This window comes from Leuresthes tenuis, unplaced genomic scaffold (genome assembly GCF_036924035.1).
Source record: "Leuresthes tenuis unplaced genomic scaffold, fLeuTen1.0.hap1 SCAF_5, whole genome shotgun sequence".
NCBI lineage: Eukaryota > Metazoa > Chordata > Actinopteri > Atheriniformes > Atherinopsidae > Leuresthes > Leuresthes tenuis.
The window spans coordinates 28,384,955-28,406,670 of record NW_027325359.1 but is presented as its reverse complement, the minus strand read 5'-3'; the positions used below and the strand labels follow the sequence as shown (position 1 = coordinate 28,406,670).

The following is a 21,716-nucleotide window of genomic DNA, read 5'->3' as shown; positions in this document are numbered from 1 at the left end:
CATACGAGCAAATCCCAGTCCTTTAAGCGATGGAAGATGCCTGTGAGGACATTTGGGTGGTGGATTGTTAGGGCTGGATAAGGCATTCCAAGAAGTATTTCCAGCACTGTTTGACAAAAGAAAGAAATTGCTGTGTTGTTGATGAAAATATTTTGCCACAGAGAAATGAACAGAAAGATGATGTTTAGTTTCAGTGTTTATTTATTCACAATTACAATTTTTTTTGTCATCTTTCTAATTGGACACGCCTTCTTTGTTGTAGTATAAACAGTTATGGTGCTGTGTTGATGTCACAGTTCATTCGCACAATGACCAATGTGGCAAGTATAATGCCAGCTTTATTCTCCTTCTGGACCACCGTGTTCTTCTTAGGAAGGTCGCCTGGTACTGCCATCCCTACGCACAAGACAGCCTTGGTCCACACTGTTCTTATTTGTGGTTCTCCAAAGGTAGAACCAGCTACCAAATGCTATCAGAGCAGGGGCATCATCACAATATCATCACAGGCTGATGAGTCTTTGAGGTACTGTTCGAAAGCCACACCTAACCAGGCTCTCCATTGGCTTCGACAAACTTTTGATTATGTGCATAGCACTTTAGTAATTTAAAATGTATTCCATTTGCCCACACAGGAAAACTCATTATGTTTTCAAATGAAAAATCAAAGTTGCTGAATCTTCTGTCCATCACCACATTCAAGGTATACAAATAGAGTACTTAAGTATTTTTATTGTATTGTACTGTGAATATTGTATTTGGAATTGAAACTGGAATTTTAACAGGATTTTCTTCTTTAGATACATGTCATCTCTTTCATTTGAGGTCAAAAGGAGACTTATTGCTCTTTTTTCTGTTCTGGATCAAGATTAGCCCTTTGCCATGCATGGCTTTTTGCCTTCCTTCCACACATTGGATGCAGTCTACCTCTGAGCACACAGTGCAATCCAAAACCATAAAACGTTGCACATTGAATGTGCAGATTATATGTTCTGCTTTGTATTGTTTAGATTTAACATGGAAATATTTTTCATTTACAATATGATTACAACATCTAGAGTTTTCTTTTGTTGGCATTAGGAACAAGATCAGTTTAAAACTATATTTCTGTGTTAACAACATTCCAGATGTAGGTCAATGTGAAAAATTCAGTTGACCTATTCCCCACCTTTGGTAAAATGATTCATACTTTGGCTTATTTAAAGCCAACAGATAGCCTGGTAATGTGTTCAGGCAGAGTAGTGCATCACAGTGTTGTCAGAATTAAAAATTAGAGATATTTTGATGGAGCTTATTGGTACTTAAAATGAATAGTGGGCCGAGGACTGAGCGCTGGGGCACACCATTGGTTAGGCTAATAAGAAAACATTCTGACACTATGTGTAGAAAGGACTGCTCTAATGTTCATATCTGTGATATTACTATGATATGACCATATTCTTTAGGCACACTCCATTACTTTATCATTTACTGAAAGTAATGATGAAAAGAAAATAATATATTTTCAATTTGAAATTAGATATACTTTGTGTATGGTTGTAAATCAGATGATTTATGCAACAAATATTTGTGATTTAAGGAATTTACAAAAAGATACACAGAAATACAATACCCCTCTATATCATATCTGATAGCACATTTTCATCATCCCAGGGTGACAACACTTTATTTGGTGACTATGTAATGCTTTACTTTAGTTTATGCTTATTTTAATGTATGTGTATAGCCATATACTTTATTGGCCCTTAACTTCAACTAAATTAGCAATGCAAAGCTGTCTGAGCATAGATGTAGAAGAAACTGTCCTGAATTTGATGACTGATTCCTCTGCTTTCTCACATAATGACTATTGTGCACTTTATAAATACCAGGTTTTACGCACTTCTGTTTTCCTTGAATGGCTGATCTTGCTGATGAGGGTGATATTTACACAGATACACATAAAACAAATGAATAACCAAAGACAGTGTTAAAATTTTTTTAACATTATAATTCAAACACACATTTTTATCAATAGGTTCGCACCGTTGCCTCACAGCAGAGGGTTCCAGGTTCAACTCCCGGCTGTGGCCTTTCGCATGTTCTCCCCGTGTATTCGTGGGTTCTCTGCGAGTACTCCGGCTTCCTCCCACCGTCCAAAAACTTGTTAGGTTAACTGGTGACTCTAACTGAACCTAGGAGTGAGTGTGAGCGTGGATGGCTGTTTGTCTCTGTGTGGCCCTGTGATGGACTGGCGACCTGTCCAGGGTGTACCCCGCCTATCTCCCGATGACCGCTGGGTTAGGCTCCAGCCCCCCCGCGACCCGACCGATTGATTAAGCGGGTATAGAAAATGGATGAATGGGTGGATTTTTATTAATAAGAAAATATTCAATTAAATTCATTTCAAATTTATTTATATAGTGCCAATTTACAACAAATTAGAGATTGCACTGAAACTTCTCTCTGATCCAATCCCCTGTTCTGAGCGTGCATGAGACGACTGTGGAGAGAAAAAACTCCCATTTAACAGGAAGAAACCTCCATCAGAATCAGAACCAGGATGGGCGGCCATCTGCTTCCACCAGCTGGGGGTTGAGAGGACAGGAAAGACACAAGTTAATGAGTTCATTAATGAGTACAATGTAAGAGTGTGAGAGCTTTTATTTATTAAAGGTTGCAGTCCATCATAAGAATTCCAGTCATTAATGTGATGTTTTTCAGCTAAACATTTAAAATAGTTCTAGATTGACAGCAGTCAGGTTCTATCTGAGTCCAGGTATAAATTTTAACCTCCAAATATGTTATCTCTGTTGCAATTATCTTATGTGTTTGTCCTACTGAACCAATCTGTTGCTGCACTGTTTGGCTAATTGGAGTATAGCCTGTTTACCTTCACACCAGGGACTTTCACCATGGGAGAGTTAAGATGGAGGAGGGAATGATGATAGAAAAGGAGGAAATATTGAGGGCATTTTGATTACTGTGCTCAACACTTACACTAATACTCCACCTCCACTTGAATTGTTTGATAACAAAATCAAATAATCTATATTTTCGGGCCCAGTTTGACAGATTTAGGTCATAAACAGAATCAGCTGAATACTTTATTAGATGTTCTTACAAAGTGACTACTTTTAGCTTTATATTTCTATAGTGTGTTAAATAGGTTTGCATAAAACGGTCCCTGAAACATTAAGGGCAAAAGGACTCACTGAAAGCGAAAGATGAATTGGGTCAAAGCCTCCCATATGCTGAGTTGCCTATGCAAGAGTTGGCTGTGTACAGCAGGCTGATTACTGTGTTCCTCTGTGCACTGCGGTGTGACTGGAGCATCCATCTGCTGCTCTGCTTCCTCCCTGTTGTATGCTTCACTGTAGGCTCTTTGCTCTCCACCGTCCATGCTCAGTCTTACCATTCCCTTCATCTTCTCAACACAACCTCCTTTTTCTTTGTCTCAGTTTTCTCCCCTTAACTTCCTACACAGCTCCATCAGCTTTGACTTTACATACAGTATATGCTGTACATAACAGTAAAAGACATGCTCAGTGTGGGAGCCAGCCGATCTTTCCTTCCCCCTCCTTTCATCCCTCTCTCTATGTCCCTCCTGTCCTCAGTCATGTTGTCTGATTCTCAGGTCTCCTGGATGTAGACTGGGAGCAGCAGACCAGGGACAGAAGAACAGAGAGAGAGAGGGGAGGAGGTGCTGGAGAGGAAGACAGAGAAGGGAGGTGTGTCCTCCCACGGTTGCCAAGAGCAACCCCACTGCCACTCACAACCTCAAGTCCCTCCCCTTCCACTTCCTTGTCCCCCTCCCCCAAAGCACAAAGGGGGGGGGGATGGATGGAGGGGGAGGTGGTATCACTGGATGCTGCAGAAGCAATATCAGGAGCTGGAGGAGCATCGTTCATCCCTCCTCCCACTCTCCCCCCATTTTACTCCATCTCCAATCGAGCTCCAAAGGAGGAAGCAGCTGACCACGGAGGCTTGAGCAGACAAGAGGCTCCCTTCCTCGGCTGTGGCCCCAGCCCAGGCCCCCTCCCTGACTCTGGATTCTCCGTTTCTCCCATGGAGCCTCTACCCACCAAGGGCCAGACTCTAAGGCACTACACCGCCTCCCGACCACGGCCGCGACGCACACACACACAGCCCCCCTCATCCAGGCCTCAGGTAAGAGCACACAAGCACACACACCGTATCGCATACTAACACGCACTTACAATCCAGTAAATTTACTCTTCAGTAAACGGTAGAGAGCAGGATTCAGGAATTTAAAGATGACAAAAAGGAGTAAAGGAGAGATAGATGTAAGAAGCAGAGCATTATACATCCTATCTATCTATCTATCTATCTATCTATCTATCTATCTATCTATCTATCTATCTATCTATCTATCTATCTATCTATCTATCTATCTATCTATCTATCTATCTATCTATCTATCTATCTATCTATCTATCTATCTATCTATCTATCTGTCTGTCTGTCTGTCTGTCTGTTTCAGCTGCTCTCTTCATCATTTCTGTGCTGCAGCACTAGTAATAATGGTAGCCATCTTTATCTTTGCATTCTCCTGCTCCATGTAGTGATGCGTGTCATGTGTGTGTGTATATTGTAAATGTGTGTGTGGGAGAAGGCACACAGGTTTTGGGAGTGGTGTTCCCTGGGTTGTTCCCAATGCTGACTCCCCCTCACCCTCTCTCTCTTGGGAATGCTTTCTCTAACTCAATCATTCATGTTGTAGATTCTATCAACAAGCGACACAAATTTGTTGGACATCAGAACATGTTGTCATAACTACAAGCTGCAGTTTTCACAACTAGCACACTAAATTATGATACTGTGGCTTTTATAAACCTCACTTACTAACTTATGATTGGTAGTGAATTAAAAGAAGAAACTAAAGCGTTTCATTAGAGCACAATTTCTTTGGAAAGTAAGAATCAGTGTTTAACCTGTTAATCTAAAGGTTTGTATAAGCCTGATAACTGCTACTTTGAAGTGCTTGTCATGTCCTTACCATGATGGTGAGCTAGCTTTTGTTAGAAAAGACCTAAATCAGTCAGTCATTTGGATAGGGATGGGAATTGTTAAGAATTTAGCAATTTCGGTTCCATTATGGATATCGCTTATCGATTCGTTAGCGTTTCCATACCGATAGTGGCGCCAGAGAAATTTATGTTATCATTTTTTTTCAGCGTGAGAAATACATGTGTGGCGGGAGGGCGTGACTAAAGACCTAAAAGCGTGACTGTCACGCTCAATGTGTGAGACTTGAGAGCCCTGCGTTACCTGGGACTTTTGAGACGGAAAACGCTCTGCCACAGGATCCCCTGCGAGAGTCGCCGCCATCGCTTAGCATCGTGTTAAAGACTCTACATTCGTGCAAAAGTAATTGCATGCTGTGTGGTCAAATGTTTCTGCATGTTGGAAGTATTTCTCCCTTTGATGTGATCAAAGCTCTGCACGTGTTGCAACTGGCCCTGGTATTGTCCTTTTTGGTGAAATATAACCAAACTTTGGAGCTCTTCTCTCTCGACACCATGTTGGAAACATTCTGAGCCAAAAGACGACGCGTGCATTTGACGTCATCGTACAAATGCGTCAGACGTTAGCAGAACCTATAAACGGGATCGTTAGGCAGGCAGATTAACGATTCCACGGAATCAAATTACTGGGAGCCGATTTTCATCGCAGGTTTCCATCACTACATTTGGTAGCCTAGATAGCTCTACATTCCAGAGAAACATTCTTCAATCCAGTCAAAAGCCAGGAACAGAACTGTAAGGCATGCACTGAATATCCAATTTGAGTCCAAAACATCATATACATACACACATTGTCTGAAAATTCAGTTTAGTATGATTTCAGCTTTTAAAATGTTAAAATTTTTTCATGTAATGTAATGTTTCTATAAGCACTGAAGCCAACAGTGTTTTTACAAAGTCTAAATATGGGGTCATTATAGGCTGGCCCTGCATTCAATTAAAATAATCAGTTCTTTAATGAAAAGAGTACCTGTTTCAGGATACATGGGTACTACATCCAAAGACTTGGACTCCAAATGTAGTAATGTTTGGATAACATGCACAGGATAGCATTCTTTTAATAAAATTTTTTTAAAAATTAACATAGTAAGGAGACGCTAGTAGCAGAAAGATGCTTTTTGGCAGAAGACATTCGTATGCTTATGTCACAGAAGTGTGAGGGGCTGGAGACAAGTGTTTGTTTCAGTCTTAATGTGGTCACAGTGTCAGGGGTGCATGAAAGTCTTAAAATTCAAGAAAACAGTAATCCACTGGTCTGGATTAACTGGAGCATCACTTTAAAAACAACTATTAGCAGATTTTGTACTGATTGTACTTCCATTGACTCATCTTTTTGATACATTATTCTTCTCAATGCCTACATGCCCTGGATACAGCACTGGGGTTCATTACAAACCTGACTTTACCACTATATGTTCTCATGTTGATGGTCTGCCTTTGTCTTTTCATAGACTCAAACACAGACACATTCTCAGTTATAAAGTTATATCCTCCGAAATAGTATAGAAAGTTATTGTCTCAAGTCCCAAGATTTGTTCCCTTTTAACTGTGCACAGAGGCTGTACTGAGCTGATGGAAAGGTTTTTAAATATATTACACTTTCAGTCGAAATCAGGTTAGAACTACCTGAATTTAAAAAACACAATTTGTTCTCAGTAAAACAGTTTAAACCAATTTTAACATTCAAGATGGAGGAACATTTGGCTGTAAACGTCATGATCAATCTTTGCTGCCCCTGTTAATGATTACTGCTGCAATGGCTTGGAAAGGAAATAGTTTGATTACATTGTTCATTATATGTAATGTGTTCATGTTTTTCTTTTGTATATGTGTCTATATTGATGTAACTTTTACAGGTCTTAGGTGCTGATTTTTAATCTCAAGAGTCTTTTTATCCTGGTTAAACAAGGTTTTATTAATGATTCATTATCAGTCCCTCCATGAGACGAGAGTTGACAGTGGAGAGGAATAACAATTTTTAACAGGAAAAAACCTCCAGCACAACCAGAAGCAGGAAGAGCAGCCATCTGCCTCGACCAGTGGGTGGCTGGGAGGACAGCAGAGAGAGACAAACAAAACATATCCTTGTAAACTATCCCAAAACATTTGCAGGGATTGGAGTCCTCCAAAAAAATGAATAGAAAAATGTAATCTCTGTACAACCGAGTAGTTTGAAAAAAAAAAAACATTGTTCACTGGTCTACAGCAGTCATTATTAACATAACCAATCAAATAACAGGATTTTCACAAGAGTTAAATTAGGTCTCATTTACCAATCGTCTTCTTTTTTTTCATGAAAAATCATGACCTGTTCTGACAATACAAGTATTGGTGATGCATGCACACCTACAGAACTAAATGTAGGTGTCCTGTGTAATTCCTGAGAAATGGGACAGCACACACAAAGGATGGGTCTGAAAATAACAGATGAGTTATCAAATGGTTTGCTTTGTACATACAACCATCCACATCCATAAGGAGCAGAGTGGCAGGGATGGCTGTGTGACAAAGTAGCTGGCTGGCATGAGGCATTTTGCGACAGTTGGCTGTTCAGAAGGTGGCACAGAATGAAAGAGAAGCACATTATTTTCATCAGATGAAGAAGAGCTAAAAGATCCATATAAATACAGCATTTGTCAACAGGAAATTTTTTTAGTGTTATAACTTTGCAGCTTCCATTACATTATTGATAGCATCAGTTTTGGCTCCTGATTTTGATTCAGTTTGCACATAGATATGAACTGCACACATTTACTCACTATAGCTCCAGTCTGTTTGTGTGGTCACTGTTTACCTGTTTCTGTCAAACTCTCACAGTTGATACAGACTGTCTCGTCTAATATTACAGCACACTCAATTTTTGACTCAGCCTGTTAACTACGTATTTAGGTTCAAAAATATTTTTTTCCCTTCCTGTAACCAGCAGTTTTCCTAAGACCTACTAACTTACTCAAGGTGCTTTCATACAAAGCAGCTAATTTTATTAAATAGCACTTTATGCAATTTTAGTATTTATGTAAAATGTATTTTATGTATTTTAAATGACTGAAATCAACTGTTTTCATCTTTGCTACAGTTAAATTGACCATATAAACAATCTAGGACTTAATTTACTTTGTTCATTATCTGTCTATACTATGAATAAAGATATCAAACATTTTTCCTAAAGGGACCAAATTGTGATAACATAATTGCGCTAACTAAAATTTTCTGCCAACTATGAGAGCTCCTTTTCAAAGTAAATTTGCATGATAAGAATAAGAAGCTTACATCCACTGAACATTGTTAATGTTTAACATACATAAGTAAGCACATTTAAGCAGGACTTAAATGCACCCAAAAACAGGCGACAGGTAGAAGGTTTGTGGAGAAACAAACTTTACTCGCTGAATTTTGAATATAAAAAACAACCACGCAAACAGGTGGAGCTGATCTGGTGAAGTCTGTGTAAAAACTAAAAAAAAAAAACAAGATGACATAATGGGATAAAAAAACAACTAGAAATTGGCCAGAAAGCAAGAATAAAATACAGCTAGGAATTATCCAGTGTAGCTCACTGGTGTGGAAAACAGTAACAGAAAGCAGAATCAACACAGGTGCACATCCCACATTATTAAACAGGAAATGACAACAAAACCCCAACCCTGTTAGATCACCTGTTATTAAAGGCATCCATTCATCCTTTTACTGCCACTCTTCTAGACCAGGCCACATGGGCAATAGACTGAATAGAGGGCACCAGACCTCTTTCTCCCCAGCCACCCCCTCCAGATCTTCTTGGGGTATTGAAGCGTTCCCAAGCCAAACGAAAGATGTAATCTTTCCAGCTCAAGTCCTGAGTTTTTCCTGAAGCCTCCTCCAGATAGGACATGTCCAAAGCATCTCCCCTGGGAGACATTTTGACTAGATGTCCAAACCACCTTATTTTCACATTTTGAAGCAAATAAGCAGCTTCTCTACTCTGAGCCCCTCCCTGATGACTGGGCTCCTTAACCTGTCTCTGTGTGTTAGCCCAGTCACCCTTTGGAGGAAGATGGTGAAGAGTTGACAGCTTTGCCTTCTCACTCAGTTCTTTCTTCACGAAAAAAAAAAAGTCTACATCACTGCAGACACTGTCCCAATCCACCTGTCAATTACCTGACCCCTGTGAACAAGACAGTGACTCACTACCACCCTTGGCCAACTGAGGACTATAGCATCAAATTTGGAGGTGTTAATTGTCATCCTGGCTCTTTCTTTCTTGCCTTCAAACCACCCCAGTGCCTGCTGGCAGTCTCTGTTCAATGAAGCCAATGGGTCCACATCATGTGCAAAAGAAAATCAAGCGATGCAAGCCAAAGCTAACTGAACTGTAAACCCTCCAGCATTATAAACAGAATCAGTGATAAAGGGAAGGCCTGAAAGAGTTTAACTCACAAAGCAAACAAATCTGACTTACTGTCAGCAATTAAAACTCACTCTGGTTGTGCATGGACCAAATGGGGTGAAATAAAAGACATAGACTGGTTGGGTAAAGTTCCACACACTCTCCGCTATACTTGGGAGGGTAAAGAGCTGGTCCAGTGTTCCACGACCAGGATGAAAACTGCATTGCTCATCGTGAATCAATGCAACGATACATATCAAAATGGTATTGCATAGCAATGCTCCTCAATTTAACAACTAAAAGGATAAATGAAAACAGAAAGTAAAGCCACACTTTTGAGTAAAAAAAAAAGTACAATCCATGATTTAAGATAAAATAGACTAGAAACCTTTGCACGGAGCAGCAAGTTGCACCTGTCTTAATTATAACTCAGCTCCGCTGTTCTTTTTACTGTCAGAGTGAGAGGTATTATTATACTGAGACCTAAAGAGCCTTCTATACCCGCTTAATACGGGAGCCTATCCCAGCAGTAATCGGGAGATAGGCGGGGTACACCCTGGACAGGTTGCCAGTCCATCACAGGGCCACACAGAGATAAATGAGACAAACAACCACACTCACTCCTAAGGACAATTTTAGAGACACAAGTTAACCTAACATGCATGTTAAGTTAATTAATCAATTAATTAACTTAACGTGCATGTTTTTGGACAGTGGGAGGAAGCCAGAGTACCCAGAGAGAATACACGAGAAGAACATGCAAACTCTACACAGAAAGGCCCCAGAAAGGGGATTGAAACTGGAACCCTCTTGCTGTGAGGCGACGGTGCTAACCACCACACCACCGTGCAGCTCCTAGATGCCAATCAGTCCAGCAGAAAGATTTATGAATAAATCCTTGAATTGTGAAGAAAACCATGTAGTTCTGGAAAAAATATAAATCATCTTAAAGTTTCATTTTGAATCATTGTGTTGAAGAAATCAGGCTAATAGCAAAGTGTGTCATACAAAAAGAAAACCCCAACCTCTAGAGGCAGATGGCCGCCCTTCCTGGTTCTGGTACTGCTGACTTTTAAAAGGAATTTTTCCTCTCCACTATTGCCTTGAATCACAGAGAAGTTTCTGTGTGATCTATTTTTTCATTAGTTATGCATCTTCATTAAATTGGCAATATATAAATTGTATGAATTAGGATTTTTGTGTATTTGTGTATTACCATTGAACAACAATAAATTGGATTATAACTAGCTAGAATTAGACTATATATTTGATATATGTGTTGAACTTATGCTTATGATATGGTACTAAATAAATAAAACTGAACTGAATTGAACTTAATTAAAAGAAGTCCAAACTTCATTTCTCACACATAATTACAATTAAAACATCTGCTCCCTCGCTACAATTCATGTGATTCATATTCTAGTATGGAACCCCTAAAATCATGATAAGTGATAAATGACAGGATGATCATTTTGTGCGCACAATTTAATGATAAAAGCAGTCAGTGGCTCTGTACGTAGAAGCAGCTGTAATATTTCCTTTTTCTCTCTCTTCTCTGCTTTCATTTATAATGATTTATTAAAGTAAATGCTTAGGACTGCTTCACCTCGGACATACAGTATATTGCCAAAAGTATTCACTCACCCATCCAAATACTTAAATTCAGGTGTTCCAGTCACTTCCATGGCCACAGGTGTGCAAATTCAAGCGGACTGCTTCTACAAACATCTGTGAAAGAATGGGTCGCTCTCAGGAGCTCAGTGAGTTCCAGCGTTGTACTGTGATAGGATGCCACCTGTACAACAAGTCCAGTTGTGAAATTTCCTCACTATTAAATATTCCACAGTCAGCTGTCAGTGGTGTTATAACAAAGTGGAAGCGATTGGGAACGACAGCAACTCAGCCACGAAGTGGCAGGCCACGTAAAACGACATAGTGGGGTCAGCAGGGTTACCAACTTTCTGCAGAGTCAATTGCTACAGACCTCCAAACTTCATGTGGCCTTCAGATTAGCTCAAGAACAGTGCGTAGAGAGTTTCATGGAATGGGTTTCCATGGAATGGGTTTCCGAGCAGCTGCATCCAAGCCATACATCACCAAGTGCAATCCAAAGTGTCGAGTGCAGAGGTGTAAAGCACACCGCCACTGGACTCTAGAGCAGTGGAGACGCATTCTCAGGAGTGAGGAATCACGCTTCTCCATCTGGCAATCTGATGGAGGAGTCTGGGTTTGGCGGTTGCCAGGGGTATACTTGTCTGACTGCATTGTGCCAAGTGTAAAGTTTGGTGGAGGGGGGATTATGGTGTGGGGTTGTTCTTCAGGAGCTGGGCCTGGCCCCTTAGTTCCAGTGAAAGGAACTCTGAATGCTTCAGCATACCAAGAGATTTTGGACCATTTCATGCTCCCAACTTTGTGGAAACAGTTTGGGGATGACCTCTTCCTGCTCCAACATGACTGCACACCAGTGCACAAAGCAAGGTCCATAAAGACATGGATGAGCCAGTTTGGTGAGGAAGAACCTGCAAAGAGTCCTGACCTCAACCTGATAGAACACCTTTGGGCTGAGTTAGAGCAGAGACTGCGAGCCAGGCCTTCTGTCCAACATCAGTGTCTGACCTCACAAATGAGCTTCTGGAAGAATGATCAAAAATTCGCATAAACACACTCCTAAACCTTGTGGAAAGCTTGTCCAGAGGAGTTGAAGCTGTTATAGCTGCAAAGGGTGGGCCGACGTCATATTAAACCCTATGAATTAAGAATGAGATGTCAATGAAGTTCATATGCATGTAAAAGCACATGAGCGAATACTTTTGGCAATATAGTGTATGTTGCTACATGCAGTGCAGACCACTTTTCAGCTGAATGGAATACCATGGTCATAAAGAGATAGACACATTTGGTCTGTGGCATTTAAAATATCCTAAAATTATATCATGGATCTTAAAGTTGTCATGGCATGATAATTTCCAAATATATAATTCCTCTACATTAGCTCTGCAGACTCCATGACTTTAAATAGTTTGTTATAAGTTCAGAAAGAGGGTGTAACAAGGGTTTCCTTAAGTAGATGAGGCTGGAATCAATGAGACTGGAAGCAAGAGTCTTTAGTGGAGAATATTCTTTTAAACACGCTGGACACAAATAAAAGACAGGCATAGAAAGCCATCCCCCACCCCCACATCGGCTTCTTTGATCGCATCTCCATCATGCTGGTCCCTGCCTATTGCCCTCTACTTAGATGCCGCACGCCAACACAGATGAGCATCACCGTGTGGCCCAGTGATGCTGTCTCTGCACCGCAGGACTGTTTCCAGTGCCCAGAATGGCAGGTCTTCAGAGAGGTAGCTGTCCGTGAGGGAGAGGTGGATCTGGAGGACTACACATCTGCTGTCCTCGGCTATATCCAGAAGTGTGTAGAGGATGTCACCACCACCAGGACAGTAACATGCTATCCAAACCAGAAACCCTGGCTGAATGAGGAGGTCTGGTCTCTGCTGAAAGCCAGGGACGCTGCGTTCAGGTCTGGTGACAGCCTGGCACTCAAGGTAGCTAGGAGAGAGCTGACTACAGGAGTGAAGAGGGCCAAGGCCACTTTCACCCAGAGGGTCAATTCAACACCAAGGATGCATAATGCCACAGTGACCCCTCTCTGCCTGACACACTCAACAACTTCTATGCCCACTTTCAGGACCCAAACATCTCCCTCAGCACCAGACTCACCCCTTCACCAAAGGAGGAGCCCCTCAGTGTAACCCCAGCAAAAGTGAGGAGGACCCTCCAGAGGATTAACCCCCGCAAAGCTGCTGGTCCCGACAACATTCCCAGGCGGCTGCTGAGGGTCTATGCACACCAGCTCACCGAGGTGCTGAGAGACATCTTCAACACCTCTCTCCAACAGATGGCAGTCCCCATCTGCCTAAAGACTGCCTGGATCATCTCCATCCCCAAAACATCCACGGTGACCTGTCTGAATAGCCCTCACCCTGATAGTCATCACAGTCACTGTGGACCCATACGAATATGCATACAGGAAGAACCGATCCACAGAGGACGCCATATCTTATGTGGTCCACACAGCCCTTACCCACTTAGAGAACAAGGACTCTTATGTTCGCCTGCTCTCACATCAACATTTAATACCACAGACCGTGATTCAAAAACCCAATACACTCGGACTAAGCTCCACCGTTTACAACTGGGTCCTGGACTTTCTAACAGACAGCCGGCAGTCTGTGAGAATCCACGATATCTCCTATGTGCCCTCTCCTATACTACACACGACTGCTCGGCGAAACATCCGAGCTGTCTGATTGTGAAGTTTACTGACGACACGGCTGTGGTTGGACACATCATGAATAACGATGACGTGCAGGACGTGCAAAACCTGGAGGGTTGGTGCAGAGAGAACAAGACCAAGGTCCAAGAAGACCAAGGAGATGATCGTAGACTTCAGAAGGGGCAGACACCCCCTAGTGGTCTCCAGCTATATGGTAAATGGACTTGTATAGCGCTTTTCTAGTCTAACTGACCACTCAAAGCGCTTCACTACATGCCGCATTCACCAGCTCACACACATTCATACAGCACGTCTTAAGATACTTAACTACGTGCTTTTTCTAATCATTCATACACACATTCATACCCCAGTGATACACTGGGAGGCAACGTGGGGTTCAGTGTCCAAGGACACTTCGACATGTAGCCCAGGGAAGCCAGAGTCGAACCACCGACCTTCCAATTGGTGGGCGACTGCTCTTCAACCTGAGCTACAGCCGCCCCTAATATGTACCTGGGTGTATACATCACTGACGATCTCACCTGGAGCAAAAACACTTCCTGCCTGATTCGGAAGGCAAACCAGCGCCTCTACTTCCTCAGGAGGTTGAGGCATGCCGGACTTGGGAGCTCAGTCCTGAGTCCTTGATTCTACAGATGTCCTCTGCTCCTGCATCACCGTGTGGCACAAGAGCTGCTCTGCGGCAAAGAAGGTGCTGAAAGGGTGGTGAAAGCTGCACAAAGGACTGTGGGACACAGCTTATCCACCACCACGGACATTTATACCTCCAGATGCAGGAAGCGGGCCTCCTCTACCATGAAGGACCCGACTCACCCCGCACATACTGCTGCGGAGCATTAAGAGCAGGACCACCACTCACTCAAGAGTGCTCACTACCACAGTTGCCAGCTAGGCAAGAAAACATTTTGAGAAACATGCTACATTTTCAAACACGACGACACGAGAGATCCAGCCGTAAATGTTGGAGCCAGAATATCAAAGTGAGCAGCATGACGAAATGTCACAATGAAGATTACAAGTCTATTTGGTAAATCTGCTTAAAACCTGCAATTTTGCAATCGTTTGTGACTCAGTGCTTCTGAATGGTTGAAGAAGCATCAATTGGATATGTTTGGTTGTCTTGTGTATACATTTATTAACACAAAGTACCGCTCGCCCCTTAAGCTGCATTTTCACTCAGTATAACCATGGTGTTTGGTCTAAAATCTGTTCATATGTCTGATGCCAACACAGACATTTTAAACTGTTTGACTCACTGCTTGAGGTTCGGACCTATACAATTTTAGTGTTGGAACAGACTAGACTTTTGTAGTGTAGTGAAGAAATTCAAACATCAAACGAGTTCCTTCTGCATAAAAATACTTTTTTTGGCTTTTGGTGACATTTACAGTGATAATACATCGCAGCAGATAAGTCATAAAATGTGAAAAAGCATGCCAAAGGACCTTTAGACCTTTTCTACTGTAATTTGCATTGGATGGTCAGCATTTTCTGTTTTGCCAAATGTTTGATTGAGGGCTGTCTTGTTCAGTTCATTAATGCCCTGTAAAAAATAAAAAAGTACAGCAAAAGATCATCAGTTGATTAAACTACATGTTTCCACTAGATTCATGGTTATTGCATTTTGCTCAGACAAATTATTTGTCGTCAAGCAAGTTGTACTTTATCAAATCTTTATAGTGGTCCCAACTAACCAAAATAAGAGCAGTTTGAGGCATTTGAAATTAATGGGTAGGTGTGTCCTGACCTAAGACTTCCAGTTGTCCATTAAAGTGTAAAAGACACACTGACAACACACACACACAGGGAAAAACTAAAAAAGTAGTCACTGAATTATGCTGAATAAGAAAATACTTGATCACTTGAAGCCCCGATGGTCCTGCACTACATTTGTACTGGATCTCTGAGTTTCCTGAATGTATTTCAAAATAATGCATCAATGAATAAATGTATAAATGTGAGGATTTACTTTCATGATTTTGTGGCATCAAGCCTGTCTGCAACAGCCAATCTGATATTTTACCGTCAATCCAGCATTTTACAGCAACTCTGCCACACAGCACGTCTCTTCGTCGGGAGCGGTGACGAGAGGGGCTGACCTTGAGCCAATCAAATGGCAGCATATCTAACCTTGTTGCATTGCAGGTTACACTGAGCATTGAGACAAGAGGGCATGTCGGAAAAATAGTTCTCTACAAAGGCTTAATACTACAAATGAGTTTGTGAAAAATGTTATATTCAATGCATTATGTATAAAAGATGTTCTATTAGAATATTATGGTCCCGATGCAAACTTACGCCCTTGGTGTTTCCTACAGGAGCCGTTGTCAAAAGAGGAGAATAAGGAGAGTGAGGCAATGGGCAGAGTAGATGAAGGAGTAGAGGAATTCTTCACCAAGAGAATCATCCCTGACTATGGACTGTGAGTTAAATCAAAACACACATGCATGCATGCATACACATGACTGTGTGTGAGATGTGTGTTACATGTTGTTATATGTTGTGTGTTACATGTTGAGTTGGAGGCAAACAAGACATTTTTCCTGTATGTCCAGAGGATTTTGATTTTGATTTCATTTCTGGTACAGTACCAGTTTTGTAGTAACATTAACATACGTTAACACTATCATAACACAGGTGACCTGTATCATACTCAGACATCGACTGCTATAACTGAAGTTTCAGTGTGAGTACAGTAGGTTAGAACTCAATAACAGGAAGCCCTGTCCTGCATCCAAACTGTACTTCTCCCCACCGGTTACTCTTTTTTGTCATTGAGGTTTTTTTCTTCACACTATCCTAAACAAACCCTCAGGTTGGCATTTCAGCTTAGTAAAGCATGTTTTTTCACAATGATTTTTGTTTGAATCTGTATGCTTCTTTTGTCTGAAATGTTATTTTCAAACCAACCTCTTATGATAATTGCCAACAATATTTAAATAAGAGTGAATTAGTAAGTAGTGAAGTTGGTTTCTGTAAGTGAGATGGGTTTATTTCTGTATAGTTGTACTTTTAGTGGAGTACCATATCAACACACATTGCCTGTGTGAATTCAGTTCTTGCTCCACCAAAGTCTGCAGTTTTAGTTCACTGAACACAGGATGATAGCTATATTTTAAAATTGTATGTTGTTACTAAGCAATGAAAGGTAATCCTGTATTGCCTTTACTGGGGTTTACAAGTGTATCCCACAGTAAGTGTACATAAAACTGTTTTAATCATCACATGCCATTAAATGACAGGTGACCTCACGTTAGGTGGTTGTATGTTGAGTCCTCTCTCTTCAGTCTCTATCTTTCTCTAGCCCTCGTTTGATTTTGGGTCAGTAACTTGTGTTACTTGCCAGATGGTGCTGTGAATGGTTTTGAACACTGTTCACATCTAGTTCATATTGCTTGTTTTTTTAGTGTTATTGTTGTCCAGAATCCTTGCTGTTTCAGGGTTGTAGTGCTCGCTACACCTGCCAAATGTGAGCTCATGATGCCCTGAGCCAATGGTAAGGATGTATTTATGTTTATGTTTCTGCATTTAGCACACGCTTTTATCCAAACGGACTTACAAATGAGGATATAGCATTACAGCTAACATCAAAGCTAATAATAAGCTACATAGAAAGAAGCCACTAGTCAGACTCTCTCAGGGGGGACAGTGTAGAGATAGAGTACAGGCACAGAGGGAAGTACAGAAAGATAAAGGGCTGTAGGGGGGGGGTAGGGAAGTACAGGGTAAGTGCTAGGGTAAGAGATGCTCTCTGGAGAGCTGGGTCTTCAAGAGTTTCTTGAAGATAGACAGGGACACCCCTGTTCTCGTAGCACTTGATTGGTCATTCCACCATTGTGGAAAGACACATGAACGACACAATCCTTTGCTGAGACCGTGTGGTCCAGTGAGGTGGTGTATATGGCAAAGAGAAGAGGTCCCAGTACTGAACCTTGGGGAACCCCTGTGGCGAGGTGGTGCGCTGCAGAAGTGTGACCAAGCCAGGATACTTTGAATGACCGACCAGTGAGGTATGATTCAAACCAGGAGTGTGCTCTCTCTGTGATGCCCATGCTAGTAAGTATGGGCAAAAGGATACAGTGGTTGACTGTGTCAAATGCAGCCGATCGGTCGAGCAGCATAAGAACTGAGGACTTAGCTGTCGCTCTGGCTTCTTTTAAGGCTTCTGTCATAGCCAACAGAGCCGTTTCAGTGGAGTGGCCACTTTTAAACCCAGACTGGTTTGGATCGAGGAGGTTGATTTGTGAGAGGTAGTCAGTGACCTGCTTAAAGACTGTCCTTTCAATGGTCTTAGACAGAAACTTCAGGGTCTTCAGCTTTCTAAAGCAAGGATGGTATGGCTGCTCATGCATGCATATATGAATGGAGAACAAGGCAAAAAAAAATCCAATCACAATCAACTTGTTTCTTTTCTGCTCTTTTGTGTTTCATCAATGTCGTTGACAGTTGGATATATCAACGCAGAGTAAGTTGATAGCAGGCCAAGATAAAACTAAGCTGTTTTCAAGTTTGTTTACTCCCTGCTGCCACTATCTGTACCCAGAGCTGGTTTGAAAAGAAGAATCCATGTATGAACAGTGTGATTCTGTAGCTTCAAGTCCAACAGAGCTATGTGTTGTACTCTCTAATATTCGACGTCATATCACTTACAGGAGCCTCACTTAGAGAGTTAACTTACATGCCATTTTGCATTTCTAATCAGGACCTTCTTTCAGATAAATCTCTAAGCATCAGTTTAGTAAAAAAAAAAAATTGGGAACAGGTTCCATAAATTAGAGAAGAGGATGAATAACAAAACCTTGATATCCCAGTCATTTTCACATCATGCACCAATTCAATCTTCATTTTAGAGTGGACCCCACTTTTAGAGTATTGCACCTGAGATCTTGTAGAGCTGTTTGTACTGAGGTTTAAAACTAAACTTAAGCTCCAGACACACCAACTGATAGCGAGAAATATTTATAATAGAACGCTGTCTGTGTTTTCTCACAATACCTATGTGTTAGTGGAACACACCATAAAGACAACATCCACCAGCCAACTAGAATGTGTATAAGAGTGCAGAGGAGAGTAGCAGTTTATATGTTAAATACTCTGGATGAAAAACATAAACTAAGCAAAAGCTTAAAGTAAGGTCATTATTATTTAGTGGCTTATTTAAGGCTTTTAGTGTCCATCATTGTTCTAGCTCAGGTGGACATGTTTCATTGTGTTTTAACTAGAAAACTGTTTCTATTCTAATTAACACAACAAAAACGTATTATTATTACGCAATACAATAATAACTTATTATTAACAACTTATACTTTATTGCCTCTTACAGGCATTCACTACTCCGTTCAGCCTTATCAGGTTACCAGTTCACATAAAGATTCCATTCATCCCCCTGCAGGGGATGGGAGCCTATTCAACCAGCCATTAGATCAAGGTAGGGTACACACGGGACAGGTCACCAGTCCATCACAGGATCGCAAAGAGACAAACGATCATGCACACTCACACTCACTCCTAGGTTTTCAGGTTCTTGTCATGTTTCTCCCCTGTCACGTTAGGTTCACTCATGTCACCTGTTTCTGTTCACAGCTGCACGTCATCACTGATCACTTCCCCACAGTATTTAGTTTCTAGGCTCACTTGCACCCAGGGCAGAATCCTCACTTACCCTTCATGCCACAGTTGTCTTGTTAAGTCGTTTTTTTTTTTTGCCTCATAGTCTTGTTTTTTTATAGTCTTGCTTTGTTTGTTCATAGTTAAGTATTTTTGATTATCCGGCTCAGCTGTGCTTTCTGTTTTTGCCTGTTTGAAATAAACCTTTTTTTGAATTTGAAGAACTGCATCTACCTTCTTTGCACCACCGTCCCTGACAGTAAGTGTCAGACATTAATGCAGCCTGTCATTGACATTAATTTCAGCAATATGATAAGTTATTAACTTTGCTCTTATATTTATTGGTATTCTTTTCATGAAAAGTTTGTCTGTTAGAATTTATGATGCAACACTTTGAATCAAGCTTGAAGTGTAAAAGCGCACAGGTCTGAGGGATTTAACATTCACAACCTGAAACACTGCATTTACATTTGTAAGTTAAAAAATAAAAAAAACAGCTTTGATTAAAAAGGCATCTTCTCCCAGGCAGCAGTGGTTAAGATATTAGCATGTATGCTTCCTGCATCGATAGATTAAGAACCATTTGATGGTTATAATACTAAGATAGGCTTGCATGGCAGTATGGCTTCTGGGACGTAGTTCTGTTAGGCAGACAACATGCTAAATATGTTCACTGCACACACGCTGCTCCAAATTCTGTATATCATGTCATATAAGAACTATTAATTAGTTGAAAACCTGAGTGAGCTTTGCAAATGTAGTAACCTTCTGCACTTGGTTGAAGCGTCAATGGAGAATTTGGCAATATTTGGCTCAATGGCTCCCTCTGTAGGTATGGGATATAACGTCACTGTTGTAAAAACAAACCCCTGTCTGAACTCTGCACATGCACAGCTATAATCGGGAATTTGTTGTCATGTCTTAGAGGCTGACAAAAGACACCTACAGAGGCTACAGAAGAAGACAGTATTTTCTGTGTATTTTCTGATATGTACAATAAAACGTGATGATGAAACATGCTCACAAAAAGACAAAGATCTCAATGTGGTGTATATGTGAAATCAATAATGTGCAACATAATGCACATTCTGTATACTAGCGTCATATATTGAAAATGGAAGGGGACATTTTTGAAAGGGTGCAAACTTCCAAGATTTTCAGTTTTAGTTTAATTTCTGAAGCATCAAATCACAACAAATGTCATCTCAAGGCACTTCAATAATACAGTCCAATTCAAGCCAATTAAGAGTCCAATTCATTGTCATCATAATCCAATCAAATCCAATTAATTAAATCCAAAATGAGTCCAATTCATTCATGAAGAGTCAATTCAAAGACAAAATCCTTGCTAAGGAAACCAACAGATGGCACCGAAACTTGTCTTCAGTCCAATCTCCTGTCCTGAGCGTGCCTGTGGCGACTGTGGAAAGGAACGACTCCCTTTTAACAGGAAGAAACCTCTGGCAGAACCAGACTCAGGAAGGGTGGTCATCCACCTCGACCAGCTGGGGTTTGAGAAGACAGAAAAGAGGGTGGAAAAACACCATAACATCATTCAAAGGATATCTGTTGGACCAGGGAAACACAAGTTAATGACCACAATAATGTCACATGTACATAATATAATTTGAGAAATTAAACGGGGGGAAAGATAGCAAAGTGAGGAAAGATGTGACAAATGAGCTCCCCCAGCAGTCTGGGTCTATAGCAGCTTAACTATGGGATGTTTCAGGATCACCTGAGCAATCCCTAACTCTAAGCTTTATCAGAAAGGAAAGTTCTAAGCCTAATCTTGAAGGTAGCGAGGGTGTCTGCTTCCTGAAGCCAAACTGACAACTGGTTCCACAGAGAGAGGCCTGATAACTGAAGGCACTGCCTCCCATTCTACTTTTAGAAACTCTGGGAACAAAAAGTAAACCTGCAGTCTGAGAGCAAAGTGCTCTGTTAGGAAAATATTTTACAATGAGATCTTTAAGATATGATGGAGCTCGGTCATTTAGAGCTTTATATGTGAGGAGAAGAATCTTAAATTCTATTCTGAATTTAACAGGGAGCCAATGAAGATAAGCTAAAACTGGAGAAACATGATCTCTCCTGTTAGTTCTCATCAGAACTCTGGCTGCAGCATTTTGGATCAGCTGGAGGCTTTGCAGAGAATTTTACATTTTGTTGTAAAGTTTACTAACACTGACCAAACATGAGAAGAACTTATTTCCATGTTGGTCTGAATCAGAACCAAGGTGCTGACTGAGGCTTCATCTGTGAAACAGATGATAATGATAAGGTTATAATGTTTCAATCTCTGATACATAACATGGATGAACAGGCTGCTGTAATGCTGTGTACTTCCTGTTAGTCATGATACAGAGCACTAAAGTAAATGTCTGGAGTACATAAACATGTTTCATTAGTTTCATTA

The 21,716-nt window shown here is 41.0% G+C and overlaps 1 protein-coding gene across 1 annotated transcript in view; it reads left to right on the top strand.

Annotated features, from left to right (window-relative positions):
• carmil2 (capping protein regulator and myosin 1 linker 2) overlaps nt 1–21,716 on the top strand; it is an 89,105-nt gene that overhangs the window by 52,913 nt on the left and 14,476 nt on the right. The window contains exons 32-33 of the mRNA XM_072386541.1: nt 3,614–4,146; nt 16,009–16,112. Coding sequence (XP_072242642.1) covers nt 3,614–4,146; nt 16,009–16,112 — 637 coding nt within the window. The remainder of the gene's footprint in view (nt 1–3,613; nt 4,147–16,008; nt 16,113–21,716) is intronic.